Source organism: Phyllostomus hastatus, unplaced genomic scaffold (genome assembly GCF_019186645.2).
Source record: "Phyllostomus hastatus isolate PE091 unplaced genomic scaffold, TTU_PhHast_1.1 phas_scaffold_21, whole genome shotgun sequence".
Taxonomy (NCBI): Eukaryota; Metazoa; Chordata; class Mammalia; order Chiroptera; family Phyllostomidae; genus Phyllostomus; species Phyllostomus hastatus.
In genome coordinates, this window is record NW_025334017.1 from 30,979,075 (window position 1) to 31,005,349 (window position 26,275).

Sequence of the window (26,275 nt, forward strand, 5' to 3'; positions counted from 1 at the left end):
AAACATAAGCAATAAACAGCAAAGTTTTTGAAAGTGTTCAATGCTATAATTCACAAAGAAAAAATAATTCTAACCCTAACTAGATCATTTCACGATATTTATTGATATTTGATTCCTGTTATTTTTATTATCATTTCTATGGAAAGAACATATAACATAAAGAAAAAAATTCTTAAAATATTCAGAAATTTGAAATAAATTAAATATCATAGAGCTACTGATCCTAAAAAATAAGTTAATAAATTCAAGGACAAATTCTTTGGCAAATTTTATAATTTTATTTTTAGTCCCCAAACTATCATCATTTCCCCCTGAAGAAAAAAAAATTTAAAAGGACCTAGTCAAGGAACACGTATAAAGGACCCATGCACAAGGACAATGAGGGAGGACTGAATGTGGGAGAGGGGGTGGGCAAGGCAGGGGAGAGCAATGGGAGAAAACGGGGCAACTGTAACTGAACAACAATAAAAACATTTTAGAAAATGTTCACAGAATGACAATATACTTCTCAAAATGTCTTGCTGCTTAATTATCTGCCATTATTACAATTCTGTATGGAGTATATGGAATATGGAGTATAAGACTTGGAAGATATAAAAATCTATACTTTACGTACTCCTGTGACATTCAGTGTAAGTCACTTCACCTCCTTGGACATTGCTCTCTCAGTATGAAAAGTAAAAACATGAAAACCTATTTAATGAAATTATGGGAAGGGGTAAATGAGAGAATAACTTTACAGTATCAGACACACTGCCATGCACATGAAAAGCAATTGACAATGTTACTACTCATCCGTCTCTTTTGTCAGACAACTGAATGGCTGGACCCTCTTTTCAGATACGATTTCCGTATCTAGGGTATTTGGTTTTGACCAACCAACGACTCACAGGTCCCTTGCTGCTCATAAAACCACAGCAATTTGCATGTCCTCTATAATCCTGCTGGATTACTTTTTAGGCATTTCTTCATAAATTGTTTGTTTCTACTTTTATGAGAAAGACATTGTGAGATCACTAAATATAATATAATCAAATGAGGATGTTTCAGGGGAGGGATAAAAAACATTAAAGAAAGAAAACACAACAGGAAAGTGTAAGGTTTGTAGTTTTATAAAATTCACTAGTTTTTATTTGCCCTCATTCAGAAGGGAGAAGGCAGAATGCCTCTTAAACAAGCTACCACGGAGGTAACATTGAATGAACTTGTATTAGATAAATAAAGGAATTTGGCATAAAGAGGCATAGGAAGCCTTGATCATATACCATCAGAGGAGTTTTTCTACAATTTTTCCAAGAAGTAAAAGGTATCAGCCAGTCTTTCTTTGACATATAGGGTTCAAGGATAAGGAGGTGATGCACTGCTACAGTGTTTTACAAGTAATTGACACCAGGCGTTTTCAAACACCATGGTTGAACAAATGGGAAATTCTCTTATGCATCAGGAAAACAGAACACCCTCGATTTAATCAAAAGTTTCCAGAACAAACTAAATCTAGGATTTCTTTTAGAAGACAGTGATCAGATTCAGTTGAGATGGCAATTTACATGATAAGAAAAGGTTAATATTTTACGTGTGCAGAACTCTGTAGCCAAGGATGATAAAACATCAACTAGTGGGAATTCAAAAAGGTATAGTAGAATGCATGAAGTAAAAACTATCCATCACCTTTTGAAACACAGTATTTGTAGACAGATTAAAACACATGAAGAGAAAAATGTGACCTACACATTGAGCATACCAATGATGGAACTGGGATTCAAAAAGAGCTACAAAGAGAATATCTTGATATAATACAGAGATATAGAAACCTGCCTTATAGCCAGACATTTAGTCTGTGGGAGGCTTACTAATCTCCTTTTTAAAAAACACCTGCTTGAAGGGCAATATTTAAATTCTGAAAATAACTTCCTAAAACTCTACGTTCATTTTTCTCTGTTTTCTGAGTCATTTACCTTGACATTTTTAAATGATTACCAAAGTTATTGCTTATTTAAATAAACACTCTGTCTCATACCTGACCCATATGCCCCTTCTTGATTCTGGATTTAACTTATGATGCTTATTTTACAACATTATATTATTTCCATGGCAACTGTTTTGGTATAATAAACAAAAGAGGATGACTTTTGCTGCTTTATCCTGCAGTGAAGGAACTGGGTTTGAGATTGGTAAGTCTGAACTGAACAGCAAACAGCTAACGACAGAATTAATTATGAAAAAAAAATAAAACTCACTTTATTGCATACCCTTGATTAAGTGCTGAATGTATTTACTAGGCAGAAAAATCACAGTCCTTCCTACTCTCCTGGACTCCACATAAACCTACCCCCGTTAATGCTACTGAACTTAAGGCTGGCTGGCTCCTTAGTAAAATGCACTGTTACTATTTAATAGTTCTAGTCTATTCCATTGTTCTTTTGTCTGTTTTCAAATCCTTAGCTACATTTAAATACATCTTAGCTAAGTGCATCACCAGATGACAAATAATAACACCATTTATTAGAAATATACTTCTGTACTGACATACATTTCGCTATTATTTTCAATCTTATGAAACTAAATGGAAAAAAAAAACTATACATGTATGTCATACAAAAACAAATGGATGCATGAACTTTATAACAACATAGAATTAGATGTAGTAATTTTAAAACCTTTTTGCCTAATGTGACAATGACCTTTCCTTTCAGTTTCAAAAGGCTTTTAGGAACTGTCAGTCTATTGCAACTTCCATTAAACCCTGCCCTCTCCTGAGACTAATTCAGTTACAAGTAGTAATAACATTTAATTATCTCCTCCAGTTAACTACACTGCCAGTGATAGTATTTCCTGAGAGCCACAGATGTCACTGTTGTAAACAAGAACCAGGTTGGGGATACGGACTGAATATCAGAACCACACTGATGTGTACAATGCTTTTATTCCTTATGGCTCATATTTGCATATAGCAAACATTTGCTTCCCATCTGAACTACTTCAAACACAATTTTTGTTAATATATTCTCCTAGGGAAAATTACTTAACCTTCCTGCGCCTCAGTGTCCTTATTCAAACCTCATAAGAGCATGCCAGGCATTTGGTAAACACACAGCTAATATTAGCCTTTATTATAAGCTCAGGTAAACTATTTCTTTTCTGGCCCTAATATGTAAGTCACCTTTGAATTAAGTGAAAATATATTAGGCTAAAAGCAAAAATTAATTTTTCTCATGAAAAAGTTGATGAATTGCATGCATTCTAGGTTATTAAATTTAGTTTTAAACACTTATAGATATAATTATTTCCCTTTCTTTCCAGCATGTTCCCCAATGTGCCTAGGTTAAGTTTATTAGACACAGTTACAAGAAGAGTATGCTATAGGTATTTATTTCTGAACTTGGGAATAGTCTCCACAAGACCAGGAAGAGGTTACTCAGAGACCATACGGAGGTTAGGTAGCAGCTAGGAGGGAGCAGCCAGAGGGCACTAAAGGCAGGACCCTGGCTATAGCAATCTAATGAAGAACTTAATACAGAAAGCTAGAAGCAAAAGGAAGACACGTCTCACCAATGAACTTAGCAGCCCCAAGCTTGGTTTGATAAGATTGTCAGGTTGTCCCTAGCATCACAAGTAAAATAATGCAGGAGAAGGGGAGTGTTTGAGACTGTGCTGAGAAAAGGGGGCTTTTGTAAGCTTCTGTAACCATCCCACTAAGATTGCCAGGTGTCCTGAACATCATAAGCGGGAATAGCCCAGAAACAGGAAGTGGTCCTTGAGATTCTACCCTGGGAAAGGGGACCTCTGTAACAGTTTCGCTAAGACAATGAGCCTTTGCTAACTGAGAAAGAAAGCCTTTGTAGAGGTACATTGTTCCCAAGTTTCCAAGGGGGAAGAAGGAGGAGAATTAAAAGCTAACTAAGGTATATAACTCCTGAACCCCAACAGTTGGTGTAATTAGATTAGCTAAATGCACACGTGTTGGCTTGGCTCAGGTGTATAGAATAATCTCACAAACAACTTTATTTCCTCTATTCGTGGGGCATTTAGACTAGCTGCGTGCCTGCTTACAGCTTTGTGCTTGTATGTATTTCATAAATAGACTTGCTATCTCATTCCAACTATATGCATTTCTCTTTCACTTCTATTTGTGTCTTGCAAGCCAAACAAGAACCCAGGGGAGGGCGGAGGGCCTCCTAATTTGAATTTCTCTCCTTCATCTGTAACAGAGAAAGCAAGTTTCTTTGGTACTTTTGTATACTTTTGTGATTGTTTCTGGTGTGAAACCCTCACTATTACAATTGTTCAAGGACATGACCTTGAAGCATAGCTACAATAAATATTTTGCCTTTTGCCCCTGTTCTGTGACTCAACTCTCTAAAGCACTCTGTGCCCCCTATGTAATCCTAAAACTAACTCCATTTCAATTAGCAGGCAAATTGTAGCTTGCAACAAGATTTATAGTGAGAGGGCATATATAAGGTATAAAGTGTTTTAAGGAGTCTGCTCATTTATCATCTTAAAATTTTAAACATCGTTCAAGGGTATTTAGACTCTAACAAGGTAGAGAATTGCTGTAATGAAAATATCCTTAGGAGTGAATCACTCTGGATAGCTGTACTCTGATTAACTTGGTGCATGGTGATCACGTGGTGAATTAACTTCATACTGTCTTATGCTCCAAATGAGCAACTATGGTCTGCCAAAGCTTACAATGGGCACACAGGGGGCACACAGATGACTAAGGTACAGCCTCCACCACCCAAAACAGCGTGTATTCACTTGTCAGTTACAGTATAATAAAGTTTAGAAGCTTGTCTGCTAATGGGCCAGTTAGATTATAAAAGGTTCTCCATGAATCCATTTGCTTATGAACCCCAAAGGAATGAAAAGATTTTAAGCTCACAGTCTTCAACGCATTTTCATTATTTGGAGCTATATATTGATTATTCACATTTGATGATCAGTTTCTATCAGGCACATCTTTTCTTCCTTCATTTACTTGAATTTTTAATAAACTTTTGTTTTAGATTAGTTTTAGATGTAGAGAGAAGTTACAATGATAGTAGAGTTCCCAGATATGTGGCACTTTGTTTTACCTACTATCATTAATTTTTAAACTTAATAATACATAATGATCAGTATATGTCATAGAAAAAGTCATAAGATGTAGATGTGCACTGTAGAATTGTCATTTTTTGATTAATGATTAAAATAAGATTGTTATTTGTCCAAGGTCAGATAAAAATTAATGACACAAAAAATTAGATACAGATATAGATAAGTTAAATGGAGGATTTTGAGGATGAATGAGTGTCTTTAAAATGACCAAAAAAGTGTGGACTGCACCCTACAAACAAATCGTTACTAGTATTTAATTTACTAATCTACTTTCCAAAGTATATTCTTTCATTAGCTCCTTGTTTATATGCAACATGACCTGGCTTGATGTATAATATATTTGGAATGCTTAGTAAAGACATAAAGGTTTTTGTCTTGAGTTTCTGTATGGCTAAAGAAAACATCAACAAAATGAAAAGGGAACCAAACATATGAGAAAATATATTTGCCAGTGATACCTCAGAAAAGGGTTTAATCTCCCAAATATACAAAGAACTCACACAACTCCACTCCGGGAAGACAAACAATTCAATTAAAAAATGGGCAAAGGACCTGAACACAGGCATACAGAGGGCCCAGAAACATATGAAAGGATGCTCAGCATAACTAGACATCAGAGAGATACAAATTAAAACCACAATGAGATATCACTTCACACAGTTCAGAATGGCCATCACAACCAAAACAACAAACAAGAACTGGTGAGGATGTGGAGAAAAGGGGACCCTAGCACACTGTTGGTGGGAGTGAAGACTGGTGCAGCCACTGTGGAAAACAGTATGGGATTTCCTCAAACATCTAAAAATGGAACTGCTTTTTGACCCAGCAATTCCACTGCTGGGATTATACCCTAAGAATCCTGAAATGGCAATTCAAAAGAACCTATGCACTCCAGTGTTCATAGCATCTTTCTTTATAGTAGCCAAGTGCTGGAAACAGCCTAAGTGCCCATCAATAAATGAGTAGGTCAAGAAACTGTGGTACATTTACACAATGGAATAATATGCAGCAGAAAGAAAGAAGGAACTACTACCCTTCACGACAGCATGGATGGAACTGGAGAGTATTATGCTAAATAAAATAAGCCAGGTGGTAAAAGACAAGTGCCATATGATCTCACCTATAAGTGGAACATAATCAATAAACAAATGAGAAAAACATAATCAGAGACTTGGAAATAAAGAACAAACTCATAGTGACCAGAGGGGACGGTGGAGGGGAATAAGTAGGAAAGAAGGACAAGGGTCAAGTCAAGGAACACGTATAAAGGGCCCGTGGTCAAACACACGGGGGGATGGAGGACTGAATGTGGGAGAGGAGGGGTGGACAGGGCAGGAGAGAGTAATGGGGTAAAAATGGAGACAACTGTAATTGAACAACAGTTTAAAAAGAAAAATAAAGAAACATGATGGTGGAACTGCCAGTGTTTTGCTGTGATGTGAGTTTCACAAAAGGAAATTAGGGACTTATTTCTTGACTCAAAATAGGGCAGTGTTTCTTATTTTCAAAGTAATCAGGTTTCATAAACTTCTTTATTTTTATTTTTTTGCTTTGGACATTTGGTTGCTACTTGAAAAGGTGACCAGATATCCATTTATCCATCTACTTAGAAACACGCCTTTCCAGGATGATCACTTTAACATAAAATATCTTTACTAAAATATCATTTTGCCTGTTATGTTTACCTTTTTCAAAATTTGAAAATAATAATGAAGGTAAACTTTTTATCTTGATCATTAAATAGTGAGATGGTGTGTGTGAAGTACTTAGCTGCAGATAGCACACTACCTCTCTTTTCTCTCCTGCTGGTTTGTGAAAATCACTTCTCACAGCTATCAGTGATTGTGGCTCAAAGGAGAATTGGCAATATGGCAGAGAGAGTTAGAGGTGTTAGGAAAAGGGACGAAGGTTTCCTGAGCAAATGCCATGGGTTGAGGAGTTCATTGGGTAACCCACGTGTCTTTCATTGTTCAGAACGATAACCTGTCTTGCAGCATTTGAGGAAACTTGGCAGAAAAGAGATCTGAACAACTTCCCAAAGATCATACAGCTTGGGAAAGGGTGGAGTGTAAATATGAACTACATGACTACATTGGAGGCCAACGCTTGGAGAGAAGGATCCCCGCTTCTATGTGGGGTGGTATGTCCTGGATTTCTATCAAGGTTCTTCTCCTGCCTCTACAAATTTATGGGGGATACTTATGTTATCCCCCATAAATGGGTCATGGTTGAAGAAGTTTCCTCCTATGAAAACAGAGGACAGCATAAGGAGTTCTCTGAAGCCACGAGCCTACTAGAACCAAGGCCAGATTTTCTCCTAACTTTTGAAGCGTCCAGTCAAAGACTGTATTGTGTTGCAGTGAACCCAGCACAGGCCTGGGGCTCAGAACACTGTGACAGGCATGGTTCTGCCCCTAGGTTTGTGTGCACCACGCGTTTTTTTATAGACATTGCATTTTCTCTGACGGTCATGCTAAATCTACGTTCACAGCATTGGTAGGTTTTGGGATGAGATGCTGCATGATAGAATTCTTTATAGAGTGTAAGGACTATAAGGTGGTGTTATTATTCTTTAATATTTGTTAAATTATCACCTGAGAACATAAATGCAAAGATTACTCAGAAAACTGCTTAAATGAAAACATTTCTTACTATTCATTTGTCATTCAGCATTACAATAATTTTCACCAAATGCTACCAACAGAAATTGAAAAGTACTGACCAATTTATAAACTAAATATAGAATCAACATTAAATACACATAAACAAAAAATGAGCAAAAAGTAAGTTTCCAGAATTAGCTTTGTAACTTAGTTGCCTTACTGTCAGATGCCTTCTTATACAACTATGTCTAGACAAGTTTTTTTAGTAAATGGTGGTATTATTTTTACACTTGATATAAAATTTAAAACCTCATCTGTGGTTTGTTTTGAGAAGGTATCCATCCTTTGCTACCCTATGCCAGGGAAAGGCATTTAGTTTCCAAAACACTGAAAGATAAGCAAACGCTTGGAATACGACCTACTTATAATTTGGCCTATAATGTAAGTAAGAGTCTGGCAATGCTGAGGACTAAACAATAGTTTTTGAGCCAGTTACAAATCATGTACATTTTATGTGACTAAGGACTGTGAATTTTGAAAAGACAACAAAATAAGAACTATAAGGGACCCAGAATAAAAAAACGAAACACATTTGTTTTAAGTCAAAGTAGTGAAGAAAAGTTTAAAGAAAATTAGAGAAGTAAAATTTTTAAAATGCCATTTTATTTGGAGAAATATTTTTCCCCATCTTGTAATTTAAATGTATACCTACAGTGGCATTTACTAAGGTCAACAGATTTAATTGAAAATTTCATAAGCTTAAAAATAAGCATAGTTAACTTTAAATGGGGGGGATTTCCATGGCAATAACTTCACTTTCTAAATTTTCCCCTAGGGTGATTTTATTTCATTCTTCCCATGAAAGATTTCAGCACAAATAAACCTATTCTAAAAAAAAAAAAACACTTTAATAAAACAAAACTAACTTGAAGTTACTTTTTTCCAAAGTCAGATTTCCATAAATCCACTTATTGAAATTTATTTTAAACATGGGCAAAACTTTAAAAATATACATGCAACAATTTATTTTCAGCCCGTGTTAGAAGTCTGACACATGGAGAAAAAAGCATTAATTTTTGTGACTCTGTATGGCTGATAGTCCTTTGAGATCCACCTTTCCTTAGATTTTTTTGAGATAAAATCATCTGGTGGGAAAAAACGTTGGGTTTTAGAAAGAGAAAGACTACATACAAATCATAGTCTGCCACTTATAAGCTTGATGCTCTTGGGCAAGTTATTTAACTCTAAGGCTCAGGTTCTTCCAATGAAAAATGAGGGGAATAATCAGGACTGCAGCAAGGATTCAAGGTGATGGATGTGTATGGACGCCTAGTGGAACCTCATACAGATTAGTGTTTTATGAAATGCACTGTATTCCCTACTACCTACGACTTTATAAATGAGATCGATGGGTTGGACAGACAGCAAACTATACTAAAATTATAATTTATAATGACATTTAAACTCTTGGTCCTTTCCATATTCCAGGGATTGTACTAGGTGTCTGGCTCACATGGGTAACCTCTTTTAATCCTCATGACTAACTCATAACAATGAACTAGGTACTACTGTTGTAACCATTTAGCAGATGAAGAAAATGAAGTTTAGAAAAGTGAAGGAACTCAATATCAAATGACCAGGATATAAACCCAGACTCTCTGCAACCCTCAGTTGGACTATTTTCAACATTCTCATTAATTGACCTTTGAAAATATTCACACAAAACAATAATGAAAATGGGGGCAATTCAGGTAAATAGAGGAATTCTAAATCTGGCAACAGCAAGGGAAAACAAAAAACAAACAAATAAAAAAAACACAACAAAAAACCCAGAGAAACTGCACCCTCCTATCTTCCAGGAAAATATGTTTTGAGAGTGTGACTGATCATCACCTCCCAGCTTTAAGCCTCTGTGGTTGCTTGTGTCATCGCTATAAAAGCCTGTGATTTTGAAGAGAAATTTCATTTGTTGTAAGTCAACTTGTCTGTTATATAACCCGTAGGGTCTGTGAAAACTATATCATCACTATAAAGGCCTTCAGAACCACATTAACCTGGAGATCATTCCTTGGACTTGATTTGGAGATTCACAGGAAGTGGACAATGTGTGGAATAAGGCACATACGGCATTCTCATCTTGACTCTCATTTTCATATGAGCCCTCTGCTGAAAAGGACAAGGTCTTGAAGCATAGATCAATTTGCCCAATTTTGTAGCATATTATAATTTACACAGATCCATGACCCACAATTAAATTTACTAAGTATAAATTATATGCTCTGGAGAGTTTTAATAGCTTTATGAAATAATTTATAAAATGACCATTTGCATCTTATTCTATTATAAAAATAAGAACTGATAATGGCTGAATGACTAATGAACTGAACACATTCTTGCTTCTCTATTTTTTAATGATTTAAGTCCTAACACAAAAAATCCTTCATTTTTGCTATAGGATTTTTTTTATCAATCACAACATTAATTTCCAAAGATTGAGGTGGTGGCTCCCAACTTTTAATACTTTAATTATTGCTTCTTAATTAATCTAGATGATTAACTATATAGATGTATAGAGTCAATACACACCTTGAACACCATTAAATTATCTATTATTTATTCGACACATTTTTCCTTGTAATCATCTTTTATAAATGTTAATTCTCAATGATAAAATATTGTTAAAACTTCAATCAGAAGCCATGGAAAATCACCTATTGATAGAACACCAGAAAGTAACTTTCTGTAAGGTCTCTAGATATGATTCTATCTATCTATCTATCTATCTATCTATCCATCCATCTATCCATCCATCTGTTGTTTATCTATTCACTCCTTACACCCACCATTTGGAAACAAATTTAGAAGTATGGTTGCTTGTATGGAGAATTTGAAAAGTTAATTGAGGTACACCAGATTGCCAAGTGGAAAAAAAAATTGAAATAACTAATATGAAGTAAATGGAGAATTTCAACAGATTGTAAAAAACGAAAGGTGTATAACCATGCAGTTCCATGAACAGTGACTACACATACAAGCAAATGAAAGCAGCTGACCACGTACCCACACACCTTGGCAGAGGTGCACTCCACACCCGTCGGCCGCCACCAAGACAGATGATCTCTGATGTCCCTTCCAGTCGATAACCTGATGAGCACGAGAAGGTCAGAGTGTCACCAACCCCAAAGTTGAAACCAATTCTGTTACCATACTGAGGAGTTCCAGGATCTTCACAAGGTTCAAGGTTATATTCTGTAAATGAGGTGAGAGGTGGATAGAGAAAATGATAGAAGTCACTTTTAAGGTATATTCCCATACTTTGCAAACTGTATACTCTCAGAGCCTAGTCATACATTTAAAAACTGACTACATGTATAATTATGGGAACATGCAAGTGACACACAATTTTTCTTCTTTTGTTCTAATAACAATAACAGTAGATAATATAACAATAAGTTATAAGATTTAATAATAATAAATACTTATATTTGGGAAATTCAATATAGATAAAATGTTAACTTCTGAGTGATAAACTAAAAATGTGGCTATTTATCTCAGTCTTTCTTTTGCATTATAAAATTCATTTTATAGATTTTTGACTTATAATACTGGCATAATAAATGAATGTTTTCAAACACACACACACAACATTTGAAATGAAATCATTTGCACTTTGGAGATGCATTTTACCTAGTGGTTTCAATCATATGCCTCTGGTGTACAAGGAATTCAATTAATCCATATTCTGAAAACACCTGACTTCAGATGCAAGGGTTTACATAAGAGTGAAGAGCCCACACACTGAAAACTGTTATATTACAGAAGCAATGAATGAACCTCATGAAAATGAACAGCTAAACACTCTTTAAAGGATGAGAAAGTAGAACTGAATGAACAATATTATGCTACCCTAAAAAGAAATCACTTATCTAAAAATATTCCCAGAACAGTCACTTACTATGTATTGCAATGAAGAACAATAAGAATTGCTTCATGTCAATGAACTATTATTATATTGTTCAAAAATTCATTTGTATATACCGTCAACATTCTAGCTTAAAATGATTTATGCTCATTTACTACTTATTATGGAATATGTGAGTTATATAATAAGTATTTCTATGCAAATACTAAAATAACAGCTAAAGAAAAGGTTAGCATTTGTATGATTTTATATATTTATAAGTTTTAATTTTAGCAAGTTGGTATAAGGTTATTTATTGTCCTGTATGAAACAATAACTACTTTTTCACAATTTCACTTAAGTAGACAGTAGAAATCCAACTGATGGGAACACTTTTTATTCACTTTGATCTTATAAGTTTTATTTTTTATAATCTAAGCCATAATGTTGCCTACAGATGAGGTGGTTCTAAACTAAAGTGATGACCACATTAATTTATTTCTTGATCATATAGTTCCAAATGAGTATATTTAGGATATCTAATTTTTGGCCTGTAAACTATCTCTTTTTCAAGATACTTAAAACTATAATATCACTGGCTTAATTCACATTTTATTTTTAAGTCCAATTGAAACTTTAAAATATATATTTGAATTTCCATTTTAAGTTCACTAGGTATTTTAGCTAGTTTTTCTCTCTTTTAGAATTCTACAGGAGAATAAATTTAAAAATATGTAACAATGTACTTCTAGTGGATTTTTTAGCAAATTAATTTATTTCTTTGAGGTATTTCAAACTATGTGTCTATTTTCTTACCAGAGAATGTAATATTGAATCCTTCATAGGATATGGAAAAATCGGAAATGAAGCGCAGCTGAGCCCTGAAATTTCCATAGAGACCAGCATTGATGGTTGGAGGGAGTTCGGAACCGGTCAGGCGTGCCAGCGGCCGGGTAAAGCTCCCGTTCTCTGTGATCAGTAAGTAATCGTGATGGTCTTCCAGGTGAAAGGTGTGGAAGTTGAACTGCACACCTGTCAAGAAAAAGGGGAAAATTAGATTCACAGAGTTACCAAAACAATTCATAAGAGTTGCCAAACTAACAAAAAAAACAGGCCCTCCTCATAACTGATTTCTCTGAAAATGAGAGGCACTGTGATAAAATATTCCCATATTATCTTTTTTATTTTTTAAAATCAGCCCCCTTATAAGAGATACAGTGAGTCATGCCTTAAAAACTGCTTGGAAATAAAATGTAAAAATCAATTCCTAAAAATAACCCATTTTATTAAAAAATCATAGAAAATGTATACTCTTTATTTATAATAGGAGTACAGCTTTCTGTTGAACATTTTACATGCTTCCTTCGATTCCTTCTGCAAACCCCTCAACCAACATAGCACCTGACTTCCAAAAATGGTTAACTCTATTTTAGAAGAGAGATATAAAGCAGGCATAAGGAAAAAATATTTGTTATGTGAATATAATGACTATATTTTTCACACCTTTCAACCTGTGCACATAATATACTGAAAAATGCTCACTGAATTTCATGAACTGAACACACCTTTGTCAATGCACCATAGTAAGCAGACACACTACCAACACCCAGAGCTCCCCTCACTCAACTTTTCTGTCGTTTCAGTTAGCCGAAAGCAACCACTTACTCAACTTCTAATGGCACAGGCAAATTTTACTGCACTATATAAATGTTTCTGTAGTTCATATAATAGATTCATGTGTCATGCACTTTTTTTGGGTCTGAGTTCTTTTACTCAATGTTAGGTATGGGAAATTTATCTCTGTTTTTGAGTATGGCTGCGGGTTGTTTATTTTAATGTTGTACAGTAGAGCATATCATTTTGTGAATATACCACATTCATTTATCTTTTCAATATTTGATGGTCAATGTTTGTATTTTAGCACAAATGTCGACAGTACTGCCACAGCATTCCAGATTGTCTTTGAAGAACATATGTGCTTACTTCTGTTGGGTAAATTACTGGACCATGACATACATCTGTATTAGAAACTATTTGACAAAGTGACTGTGCAATGCACATTTCCATCACCAAATCTGTTTGCTCTGTATCCTCATCAGTACTTGACATTTTTGACCGTTTTTTTTTTCCTGTTCTAATGATTATGACATGGCATTGCATTGTGGTCTCGTGTCAGTTTTTGATGACATTGTCTAGAGTACATAAAAAGACTAACAATTAAACACACACAAACACCCATTTGTGTAAGATCCCAAATGAAATATACTATGTGTAAGGTCCCAAATGAAATATATGATTATTGTACCATTCATCTTTCCCTGAGTGCTTTATTTTTCTTAATCGACCTAAAAATTCACAATAATCTTTATTCAAAATCCCCCAAACTAGAGTATGATAAGTGACATTCTTTAATATTATTTGTTTACATGTTAGTTCTTAATGCTAAATATTTCTGGAGTCCTCTTTGTTTTTTAAAAACAAATAAAAAATGATATGAGACCAAAACAAACTGAAAACACAAGCAATGATAAGGCAACATCTGGCAGTGAAGGCAATGACCTTCAAAAGTGAGAAATGTGTGGAGGAGCAGCCCTCGGGTAGACTTTCCAGGAACAAGTGCAGACAGGTGAAGACACAACCCTAACAGGGCAATGGGTATTTGAGGAATAGTAAGGAAAAGTCAGTGGTTCCAACATCAGGGTAGCTTCTCCTAGGAGTGATTATTCATGAAGCCCTATTAAGGCGATTTATGTTGCAGAAATATATGAAAAGACTTGGGCTTAAAGTAAAAGTATCGTGAATATCTAGGTTTTAGTTGTCACGCCACCAACCATGACTTTGAGGGTGCCATGCTGACTCCCGTGTATGTCTTTATTCTACCTTTAAACAAAGGATTGGACTACACTTTATCTAAGTAAGGACAATCCCAACTCTAAGTGTTTTTTATGCAGATTTTCCCCCTCAGGATCTCCAGAAGGTTACAAATAATTAGCATCCTGGTTTCTGTAAAGAGTTTAAGGAAAAGACCTTCTGGTATTGTGTACATAGGAACAATACAGTTCAATGAGACTGTGTGTAAATTAATGTAAAATGGCCAAACAGCTCTATGTGTTCAAACACCTTCCCTTAGTGTCAAGTGGTGCAGAGATCACTGATGGTAGGTTGGATGTTTCCTAAAGACTTGATGGTCATGATTATTCAAGAAAATTCTGACTATATAATATAAATATAAATAAAATAAAATTATTTCAAAATGACCTCACCGGAACTCTGGATCAAAATTAATATGATAAATATAACAGGAGTAAATATAAAAGCCTGTACTAGAGAGAGAAAAAAAGCAATTGTACAACTACAGAATCTTAGGAATAGGGCTTCACTATATTTTAAAGTTCCAACAATCTACAAAGATGAATCTGTTGACTACAAGCTCATTATAAATTAGTAGTATGACACGGCAACAAAAAAGTTAATGAAAGCAAACTGATGATGGCCATACTGCATTTCCTTCTGGAGAAACACATGTTTAGAATATTGGTGTCCCTGGATATCAATAAACTAGAACACACTCAGAGAAAAGTAATTAAAATAGGGATGATAATGAAAATATTTTACTATAAAGATTGGAAGTGAGGCAGGAGGTAGTCAGGAAGGAAGCTCCCGAGGCCCCCGCAGGGCTGAGGTAGAAAACATCTATACATGACAAAGACCCCCTAAGATGGGTGGTTCCTGTTTTCTGGGATAACTCTGAATCATAGAATGCGCCTGCCTGCGAGCTACCCCTGATTCATTATAATATCATTATAATGAAATAACATTGTGGGACTCCCTTCTCCAGTAGCCAATCAAGAAAGTCATGGGAAACCATGCATGCAGCTTTGAAATCCAACTCCTTGTACCTGCGCAGGAAAAGCCCGCCAAAGACTAGCAGGGGGCTTCTGCCCCTATAAGAATAGAATCCCCCAGCCCACGTGCCCTTTTTTTTTTCCTCTGCCCAGAGCTGGCTCACTCCCGTGTCCTGTGGTGTGTACTATCACTTAATAAACCTCCCCTCTTTCTTTATGCTATAAACTTTGTGTGTTCGGTTCAATTCTTTGTTCTTGATCACTAAGAACCTGGTTACCTGTGCACACCTGTGCACACCTGTGACAGAAGGACCTGAGAGTTTTTAGTCTGGAAAAAAAAGGCTTAGATAACAGTTTGGGGGTAGTGGATGCGTTAAACTTGGTGGCCACAGAATAAATACAGGTACATTTGAAGAACTTTAAGTTGGAGCAGGGATTAGGGTTGATCAATTGATTGATTTTCTAATTTCAAGGAGCTGAACAGGGATAACAGGTACAGAATAACTGCCAAACAATTAAAACTGTACACATACTGGGCAAGTTTTCCTAAGAAGTTTGAGCCAGTTTTCCCATCAACAGAAGTATCAATATTGCGTTTCCACGTCGTGTTTCTGGAACACTGTAGAAATCAGTATGCTGGGTGAACGTTTAGTCTAGACTACCTTGACAATTTCTCTGGACTTTAAGAGATTATCCTTTGACACAGGCTGAGCTTCTCCTGACAGGATTGGCATTTTCTTCAGCTTTACAGGAAACTCTGCACCCAATCAGCAGCCATACAAAACTTGTACCAGTAACCACAGGGACCTGCATTACTGGACTGGACAGAGGGACTTTCAGACCCTGATGAGCCACAGAGTGACTTCTGCCTGATCTTATTCTCACTAGTATAAAATGCAGCCTGGGCGGAGATTTAACATGCTAATGAGACACATGACACATGAATAAACGTACTATATTGTGAAAGTGCCAGACTTCCTGCCTGTACATGCTTAGATGTCTTTCTCAGACTTCATATTTCCCACTTAAACTCTGTAAAACACCTCCCCAGCCTTTTTATTTTCGAGAGCAGACATTTCTTTCCTCCTTTTGGTGTTGTCTCCCTCCTACGAGCTAATAATAAATCTCTCCTGAGCACTCTCTTTGCGGCAAACTGTCTCGATTTCTACCTTGTGAATTCCCAAGGACCCCGGATGCTGGTAACACCTTCACATAACTTTGGCTATACTTTGGAATAGCTATACTTCCAACAAACTTTGTTGGCTCTTAAAAGAATGAAATCCAAATCTAGATTTCTTGCCATGTAAATACAGATTTAATTAACACTTGCAACCTGTGAAGATGTAAAACCTTAAGTGCTAATTAAGCCTCTATTTACATAGCAAGCAGTATGTAGCCTTCCATTTTCTTGTATAATACGGAAAAGCTTATTTTAAACTCCTTTAATCCGCAGTGCCTGGGAATAATAGGATGCTTTGCTTAACTTCCAGCCAAGTGTCTTGTGTTATGAAGAAAAACAAAAAACAGTTTATAAAATCTCCTACTTTGTTCCTGTTGTTCAATACTAGATTACTAAGTTTTACATTTTTCTCAATAATTAATTTTATTATAACAATCCTTATATAATTCTTATCCTTGATGAAATAATATATAATTTTAACAAAGAAAAAGTTCATTTGTGAAAACACAATGAATTCAAATGTATTGAACACATGCTTTAATTTTTTAAATTATAACATCTTTTCATTAGGATTTTTAAAAAGCTTTTCTATAGTAAAACTAACAAGTACAATGTAATAGTAAAAATAATGAGAACAGTACAGCAACAGAGTTAAAAGAAAACATACTTCTCCAGAGTAGTTTTTTAAATGAACAAATCAACTCATTTTTTGAACATTAGTATATGCATATTTTCTGGTCATTTTAATCCATTGTTGTGTGGATATATTATGATGGCCATTTGTCCACTGTTAAGTTGTTGCCTTAATCACTTACATTGATTATATACTGTCTTGGTTGTGCTGCATGCATGAACTCTACTCAGTGCTATAAGGCCTTTCATTTCTTTGTTTGAAGAACATTTGTTAATGTCTATCATACGCAGAGTGCAATTTTGCACCCCCGTTCATTATGTGAGATATACCTGCCGTCCTGGTAGAAAATTTAATACATGAAGATTTCTGAGATGGTTAAAAATTTGTATGACAATACAATTATATGCATTATGTCATATAACCATAAACATTTTAACAGTCTAGTGTATATAAACATGTACTTTTTGCTTTGCTGTTGGTTCAACACTTCCAACCATCTTCATACACTTTGATATAAACTTTTGAACTTTGAAATCAACCTTTTAACACTCTTTTAAAACTATGCCAGAGACAAAAGCCATCCTGTCTGCGATTTCTTTGATTTGCAAATTCCAAATAACATTAGTTTAACACATCAAAAGAAACTAAGGCTTTCTTATCACCATTCTGGTAGAAACATGAGCATATTATAATGCTATAGAAAAGTAAATATAATCCTCTGTTGCAGTTACTCAAATTGAATATTGTTTTAGCTTTTTTTACTACTGATCTGTTTTTCTCATGCAAAATGATTCTGTAAAGGACAATGGAATAAAAATAGATGCAATAAAAATTCAGAAGATAGCCCAATTATCATTGGATGAAGAAAATTACCTTTTCCGTGGGTTACATCAACAGTCCATGTACAATTCAGAGAATTTGGATAAAATTCCGGGTAACCAGGTGATAAGATTGTTCCACTAGGCCCTCTAACATCTCCTCCACATAATGCTGAAAATAAAAAGAAATACAATTATATTATAAATCATAGTTAGAAAGGAAGAACCTGAACACACTTCATGCCTCCTCCCTTGAACCAGAAAGAGTCTGATGTTCTTAGGTTTAGCTACTTCCTGGGAGTAATGATAGGGGACTCAAGCCTTGGGAAATTTTAGCTTAAGGTAAAAAGTTGTAAGTCTAGTAAGTAATGTATATGTTAAGTTTTTGTTTCAGCAACTGCAGATAAGGCCCATCCTGGTTCCTGGAAAAAGCAGCTGACCTCCTGGGGCATTGGCTAGAGATTACCATCTGGGGACGAGTTGGAGGCCTTTTTGTGTCACCACCTGCCCCCTTGGGAACAGCTAAAGGCCAGAACAGGAATGTTGCAGCTTCTGAATTTCAAAGCCCTCACTGCACCTTGTTTGTCCTCCCCCACCCCATTATAAAAGATCTGGCCAGGAAAGAGAAGGGAAGATGGTTTGTTAGGGTATGAACCCGCCATCTTCTCAGATCACTGGCCATCTGAATAAAGCACCCATAAAAGATTCAATCCCTGTCATTGCTTATTGGATTTAGTAGTGACAGGTAGCCTGAACTCCCGTGTCTTTTCCAGTTACAGTAACAGCAGTGTGTAAAGACCTCCTCCAATACTGAGAAGGCTTTTCATCCATTGCAGCAGCACCAGAGAAGGAAAGGGTATGTAATAGCCTCTGAGAATTAATACTGGCCCCAAAAGAACATAGCTCAACTTGCCATGTTTGAATTTGAAGTAAACACTTATATATTTCTAATTATAAGCAATATTTGCATAAATTGTACATGAATAATTAATTGTTTAGCAGGCCCCTCTTTTACTAAGCTTTAAGAAAACAAATTGTTAATTATATAAAATTCTTTTAAATTCCTAATCAGATATTTGCCATTCTGCATAGAATTATTTTTAAAACAGTGAAATAAACTAAAATTTTGAAGGCTGTTTCTTTTTTTTTAAGATTTTATTTATTTATTTTTAGAGAGAGGAGAAGGGAGAAAGAGAGGGAGAGAAACATGGGTGGGTTGCCTCTTGTACAGCCCCAACCAAGGACCTGGCCCCCAATTCAGGTGTGTAGAAAGCAGAAAGGAGATCAAACTGGGCAGAAAGGAGAAAGATCTGGAAAGGATGGAGTCCACATGGTTAAAGACCAGAATTCCGTAATTAATAATTTGAGCTTCCATACTTAGGCAACAAACATCCATTAAGTACTTTGACATAGGGTATAACATGGAATGACTTCAGTGTGAAGGATGGAGGTTGACCAAAAAAGTTGGAGGCCAAGTTTAAGCTTGACGGTAGTCATGATGACAACAGAAGATGGGTCTGTGTTGCTCCTGGGAATGCCAGATGTATTCACTTTTATGTTTAATCAAGTTTAAGCATGTTGGTATACTTAGGCATTATTTTTATCCCTGCTTCTCCTGATATCATTACCTTCATACTTTTCCATCTTGGTGAATTTACTCATGCCAACCATATGGCTTTACCAGAGCCTGACAAACATAGTGTCTTTATACCACTATCATTTGTCTCAGCCACAGGAACGGATGGACACATGGCCTGGTCAAATCCAACCGAAGTGGATGCTTCTCTTTTACTATAGTAACTGGTCTGCAAATGGACCGATCAGAGACCTTTCCTGGGATTTTTCTACTTGGAAGAACAAAGAAAACTCTCATTCTTCTCTGATAATAAGAGGCTAAACATTTCAAAATTCCTGAGAGTGTAATCTTCCCCGCCATTCTGCTGTGCATAAAAAGCCTGACTGCAATTGCAAGGAATTATGGTGATGAACAGAGACTTGACTTGGGGCAGTGAACACCTATACAGTGTGCAAAAGATATGTTGGAGAAGTGTGCACCTGGAATCTGCACAATTTTCTTAACCAGTATCACCCCAAAAATGCAATAAAAGGACAAAAAAAAGAAAAGGATTTTGTGAATGTACAGAGAAACACCTAAGAAAATAGAGAGATCTTAAAAAGTTTTGAATTCATGATCATAATTATTTATGGTAAGTACACCACTGTGACCTTTTCTAAGATTTGAGTAGTTGTACAACAAATTCTGTTTTTATGTTTTAAAACCAGTTAGAATTGAGTTTCTGTCACTTATCATCATAAGAATGTTAGCTATTACAAATGGTATTGTACCAAATACTGGGAGATGTGCTGACCACTTTTTCAAACCTTGTTATAAAAACGAATTGGACTAAAGCTGTTACAAAAAAATGATAGCACTGACAGTACTTGAAATTTAATTATAAAATGAATAATGTGGTCTTTCACTTAGAAAAAAAGTAAGTATAGAAGCTGAAAATAGTGTTATAAATAAAAATTAAAGCCCAGAGCTAAATAGTGCATAGATTTACACTGTGGGTGCTTTTTGGAAAAGCAAGTATGAAAGTACTTCCCAGTCTTAGGGAAGCAGTTTCTTCCACTGTGTTTTCATGTGTCTTTTCTAAAAAATGAATCATTTCTTACTTATTCTCCGGGGAAACAAAGAACTAAAAAAGACACTGGTATACTATTCATCATAACTCGCGACGTGCCACCACAGGGCGGCCTGGCTGCACTGCCCAGGTGGTGTGCAGCTAGGTAGCATTTGAGTTGGTACACGTTGCCTTCCAGAGCAGGAGGTAAACGCTCTGTTCTTCAGGGCATTCATCCGGTGCCAATTTGCCATTTTCAATGCTCTTTTGTCAAAAGGTCCAAGCACACAATATGCAGCTAAAATGATTACCTCAGCACATTCAAAAATAGATATAGCATTCTTGGGCATGGGGTAGATTTGGCTGGTTATCAATATGCATTCTTTCTTTTCTTTATTAATGGTTTGATCATGTAAAATTGCCAAAAGTCAAGATTTCATTAAAAAATGTCAACTATTTTTAGTTATGTTAAATCTCACCTTTTATAAAGACTACATTGATTTCTGTTTTGGTTTATAACTCAGTTTATTTTGCATATTGAATGCATTCTTACCATCACAGGTTGGGAGCGGATGACTCCACCAGTGGTTTTTTTCACATAGAAGGGGCTCTTCATGGCTCAGCCTGTATCCTGGATCACAGCTAAATGAGACAGTAGATCCGATGGAGAAATCCTGACCATAGCGACGGCCATGTACAGGTATGCCAGGGTCCAGGCAAGAGTAAGTGTTCACTGTAACACCTGGGAAACAGAGGGAAATGACAAAAAGTAAGCTTGATGGGAATCAGATGCGCTGAAATTTTTATCTTTGAACAAATTTCAAATGATGATTTTCACTAATAAATCAATGTACTCAGAGCTTTATTTTAAAATAAAACAATTTATGTAACAAATTTGTTTTGTTGTTTCCTTTGACATCCCCACAAAGACTAAATTCAGGTCATTTAGTTTTATAAAATCTCTATGAAAATATATAATTATCAAACTCTGTGTTATTGTAAATTTTATATACATGCACACACATACATATATATATTATATATTATTATATATAATATAATATATATATATATATAATCATAGTATTAATTAATGTTTCTTGAGCTTATCATATTCCAGGGACTACACTAAAATTGCTTCATTTAGTCATTAAAAGTCACCTCTGAAATTAGTTTTACCATGAAAATTTCATTTGATTGTTAGGTGACTCTAACTCTGGAGCCCTTGCTCACAACTGATATTATACTTAAGGTTTATAATGACTTTAAAGTTTTAATCAACTTTTAAATTGGAAGTTTATCATTTTGATAGACAATGTATATAAAAAGAAGAGTAGAGGCTTTTTGCTATATATGAAACCATGAACACTGGTATCTTTCTAAGTAAAACAGTACTTGTTACAGTACTTGTTGGGACTCTCAATTGCCTATAGTGCAGTTTGGTGTTTTCTGATGATGATCTCTCTTCAGATGTAAAATCTTTAACTGAGACCATATCATGACTATGCTTTTCCCTTTAATAAGACCTGGTTTCCCAATTTTGGCACTGTTGACTTTTGGGGCTGAATAATTCTTTGCTGTGGAGCTGTATTCTTCTTGCAGGATGTTTAGCAGCATCCCTGGCCTTGACCTGCTAATTGCCGATAGCATTCCTATAGTCATGACAATCAGGGATATCTCCAGGTATTGCCAAATGTCTGTTGGGGTGCAAAGATGCCCCAATCAAGAATTGGGGTACAGGGTAGAATAAATAATTATCTTATTGTTCCTAAAAGGAAGATGTGGCAATAACTAACTACTGATTAAATATTACAAAAATAATAATTAGCATTTAAAAAATTATATATCATATTCAATCTCATTCACATGAGAAAATATTTATTTGTATTAGTGACCCAATTTTAAAGTGAAACTAAGCAAAATACTAAAAAATAAGTTCAATTTTAAAGAAGTAAAGTGGACATTTAAAGTATATTTATCAACCATATTTATTTTATTTCAATGCTGTTATTTTTAATAAGAAACTAAAATGTATCAGAAAACTTTATGTTCAACACAATTAGTTGGCCTGCTATACTCCTCTTCTAAACATGGCCATTATTCTTTTAGGCACCCAAGGTTTTGAAATCCCCTTTCATTTTGAATCCCTCTCAGAACATTCCTTCAAAAAATATGTCTGAAATCCATTGAAAAGCACAATATCATTCATTCTCTTTATCCTACCCAAAGCCTTCATCACTGCAAGTGTGTAACACAAACAATAATGTATGGCCTTTATTCCAGTATCTTCCATCTCTAATCTATTTTATGTACAATTTTGGATATATACATCCCTAAAACCTGTTATGTCATCGCTTCTGTATCCTATTGCTAATGGTGCCAAGTTCATTATGTCCCCGTAGTCATTCTTCATTTCCAGTCAGGTAAGTCTCCTCATCAGTTTTAGGCTTTATTTCTCTGCCAGGAATACCCTAAATTTTCCCCTTAGTTTACACAATTGTCTCATCTTTAACAGACAAGCTCAGATCCACTCTCTTTGAAGTCTTGATCTTCTATGCTCCAGCTCACATATAACATTCCTTTACTCAGAACTCTTACATTGTAATGATATTTAAGAAATCAGGTAAATGGGGGTTTAAAGGGGTTACACAAAATGTGAATTGTGGGAAATGGAAGATTAAGCATTTTTAATTAATCAAAAGTGATTTTATTTTATTTATTTTTTTGAAAGATACTTTTTTTAAGATTTTATTTATTTATTTTTAGAGAGGGAAGGGAGACAGACAGAGAGAGAGAGAGAAACATCAATGTGCAGTTACTGGGGTTTATGGCCTGCAACCCAGGAATGTACCCTGGCTGGGAATCGAACCTGGGACACTTTGGTTCCCAGCCCGCGCTCAATCCACTGAGCTATGCCAGCCAGGGCTAAAAGTGATTTTAATTGTTTCAGATTACTCAGAGTAGAATCCGTCAGTGAATAGTACAAGGATAATCCTTTGATTTGTCCTCCTTATCTTTCCAAGTGATACATGAATAAGATAATATGTTTCTTGTAAGTTCCCCAGAGTACTATACCCACCCACCACTTACAGAATGAGTCTGAAAAAATATTTCATGATTGACTGACAACCAAATAAGGGAATGATAATGTTACAAAACCAGGAAAATCACAAAGATAATGATAAACAGATAATATAACTTATTGACAAATAATTGTTAAATTTACAATTTTGTTCATTTCCAAAATTTAAAAATCTTCTAAACAAAATAATAAAATTGAGTATTTTAAATGGAAAATGTGTGCAATTATTAAGTAAAATATAAAAGAACCATTGAACTTAGGAAATAAATGCTAAAAGAATTTCCCAACGTTCACACACATCTTCCACTGACATTCACTGCCTATGAGCTTTTCAGGCTATACACAGATAACTAGTATGTGAGCTTATTTTAAACATTTTGTTGTTTGCTACTTCTGGCATTTCCTTAGTATTTCTTTCATAATGATATTAGACAGATATTGTTAGAAAATCTTTGGCAGAATTTATTCAAATGCACAACCTGTAAACTATTAGCATTCTCATACACCAACAAGAGCTTTGATTTTTAAAAGAATACATTTAGTTCTCTTAACAATACAATGGTATAATCAAATGTAGGGAAAAGAGAATAGAAAAATCAAAAGACATTTTTGGCAACACTTACTTTCATAATGAATCTTGAAACCATTATTAGAACGACTGTTGTCTGTTGTAAACAGCAGGTATATGAAGTTACTGCTGCTAAATAGAAACTGGGGCACTTGTGTGCCATTGTAAGATCCAAGCAAGGGTGACAGGAGATTTGGCCCATCGTGAACTTCCAGGACATCGTAATTGAGTTCAGTCTGAAACCTGAGATTAAGAGACACATGCAAAATATATTTATTAGCATAACACTATATAGGAAAGTAGATTATTTTCCTGAGATTGCTATTTAAATTACTATTTAAAATGTTCACCAGTTTTGTAATTTGCTTTAGCTTATTTAATATATATCACTTAAGATGTCATCATGTGCAAATACCAAAGTTATGAATTCTTATTCCTAAGAATTATCATTAAAAAAGTAAGTGTATATATTTGTTGCTTATAAGTAAGATTTCTTTCAAATGTTATGAATTGTCCTTGGTAAATAAGTAAATGGCTTTTTCACTAATGAGGCATATTTTTGGATTTACTTTTCTTTTGTCCTTGTTTCTATGAAAAACTATATGATTTATATTTATCTTCAATCAGAAAATCAGATGCTCATTAATTGTGTGTACACACACGTGTATATATATGTATGTATATATGTGTATGTTTATATATATATATATAATCTGAACTTTGCTTTATATAGGGGTTTGACTTTGACAAATGTTTTGGACATTAAAAGACATTAAATTTTTATATAGTTTTGATTTAAAAACAGAGGTTCTAATTATAAGTAGGTAATAATAATGATGATGTAGTTGATGTTTACTAAATACATGAAGCTCTGCTAAATACTTTATTTACATTAATTTATCTAATCCTCCCACTAATTCTGTAAATTAGCTCCTATTATTATGAGCACTTTGAGGGTGGAAACTCCTGGTATTTCACTGGTATTGCATTTTCTTAAATGACAAAGCTGAGCCTTAAACTCAAGCATCTCAGTTCCTGACCACCATTCTATCCTGGATGCTTTTATTGTTGGATTTTTTTTTTGTTGTTGCTCCTATCATTTTCAAATTTATTTAAGATACAATTATTTTATACACTGCAACCAATACAGAGCTACTTTTAACATTCCTAGCACACATTAATAAAAGAGCGTGTTGCATTCCTTCCTTGTACTTCAAGATTATGTATTCTAAATCTGGATCAGAAATCTTACCTGTGAAAAACTTCATGTGGAATCACAGAAAACTGAGCATCTTACTTCCTTGCTCATGATAATCCTGCAGCCCAAGAAATTCTTTTCCTACCTTCACCGAGGTTTTCCTACAGGTCTCACAGTATTCAGCTGAACTGTGCCTTAGGCAGACTATCCCTAACATCACTGTAGGTCAGTTACCTTACTATATTGCCACAATATACCATGCCTTCTGTGACATTATCACAATTATGTTTGCTTGTTTAATAACTGTCTCATTCAAGAGTCTATAAGGTTGATGAGGTCAGTTAGTGTTGTTTTTGTCAATGTTTTGCATGTTGCAGCCATGAAATGAATACTTAGTGGATAAATATAAATGGATGAATCAATGCATTTTAATGACAAAATTATCTTTCATTTCTCTAGGGCTGTTAGCAACTTGATGAAAAAGCACTCAATAACATGGATAATGCAATTTTAACCATGCATTTTTATCCTTTTAAAATGTATTTTCCAAAACATTTTTGGTAACTAGGTATCTCTAGTACACTTCAAAAATAATTTTCAGTTGAAATGTTTACTTATTTTTAGATAATCACTCTTACTATTAAATCTACCAGCCTTTTCAGGGTTATAAGATTAAACTACATTATTTTTCAAAAAAAAGCAGAATCAGACAAATAAAACTC

The 26,275-nt window shown here is 34.9% G+C and overlaps 1 protein-coding gene across 3 annotated transcripts in view; it reads right to left on the reverse strand.

Annotated features, from left to right (window-relative positions):
• Positions 1-26,275, reverse strand: part of CSMD3 (CUB and Sushi multiple domains 3) — an 891,194-nt gene that overhangs the window by 310,104 nt on the left and 554,815 nt on the right. For all 3 annotated transcript variants that reach the window (XM_045861257.1, XM_045861256.1, XM_045861255.1), the window contains 5 exons: positions 24,411-24,598; positions 21,259-21,447; positions 18,137-18,253; positions 12,421-12,636; positions 10,764-10,952 (listed from right to left, as the gene is read on the reverse strand). In XM_045861257.1, the coding sequence (XP_045717213.1) occupies positions 10,764-10,952; positions 12,421-12,636; positions 18,137-18,253; positions 21,259-21,447; positions 24,411-24,598 (899 nt within the window). The remainder of the gene's footprint in view (positions 1-10,763; positions 10,953-12,420; positions 12,637-18,136; positions 18,254-21,258; positions 21,448-24,410; positions 24,599-26,275) is intronic.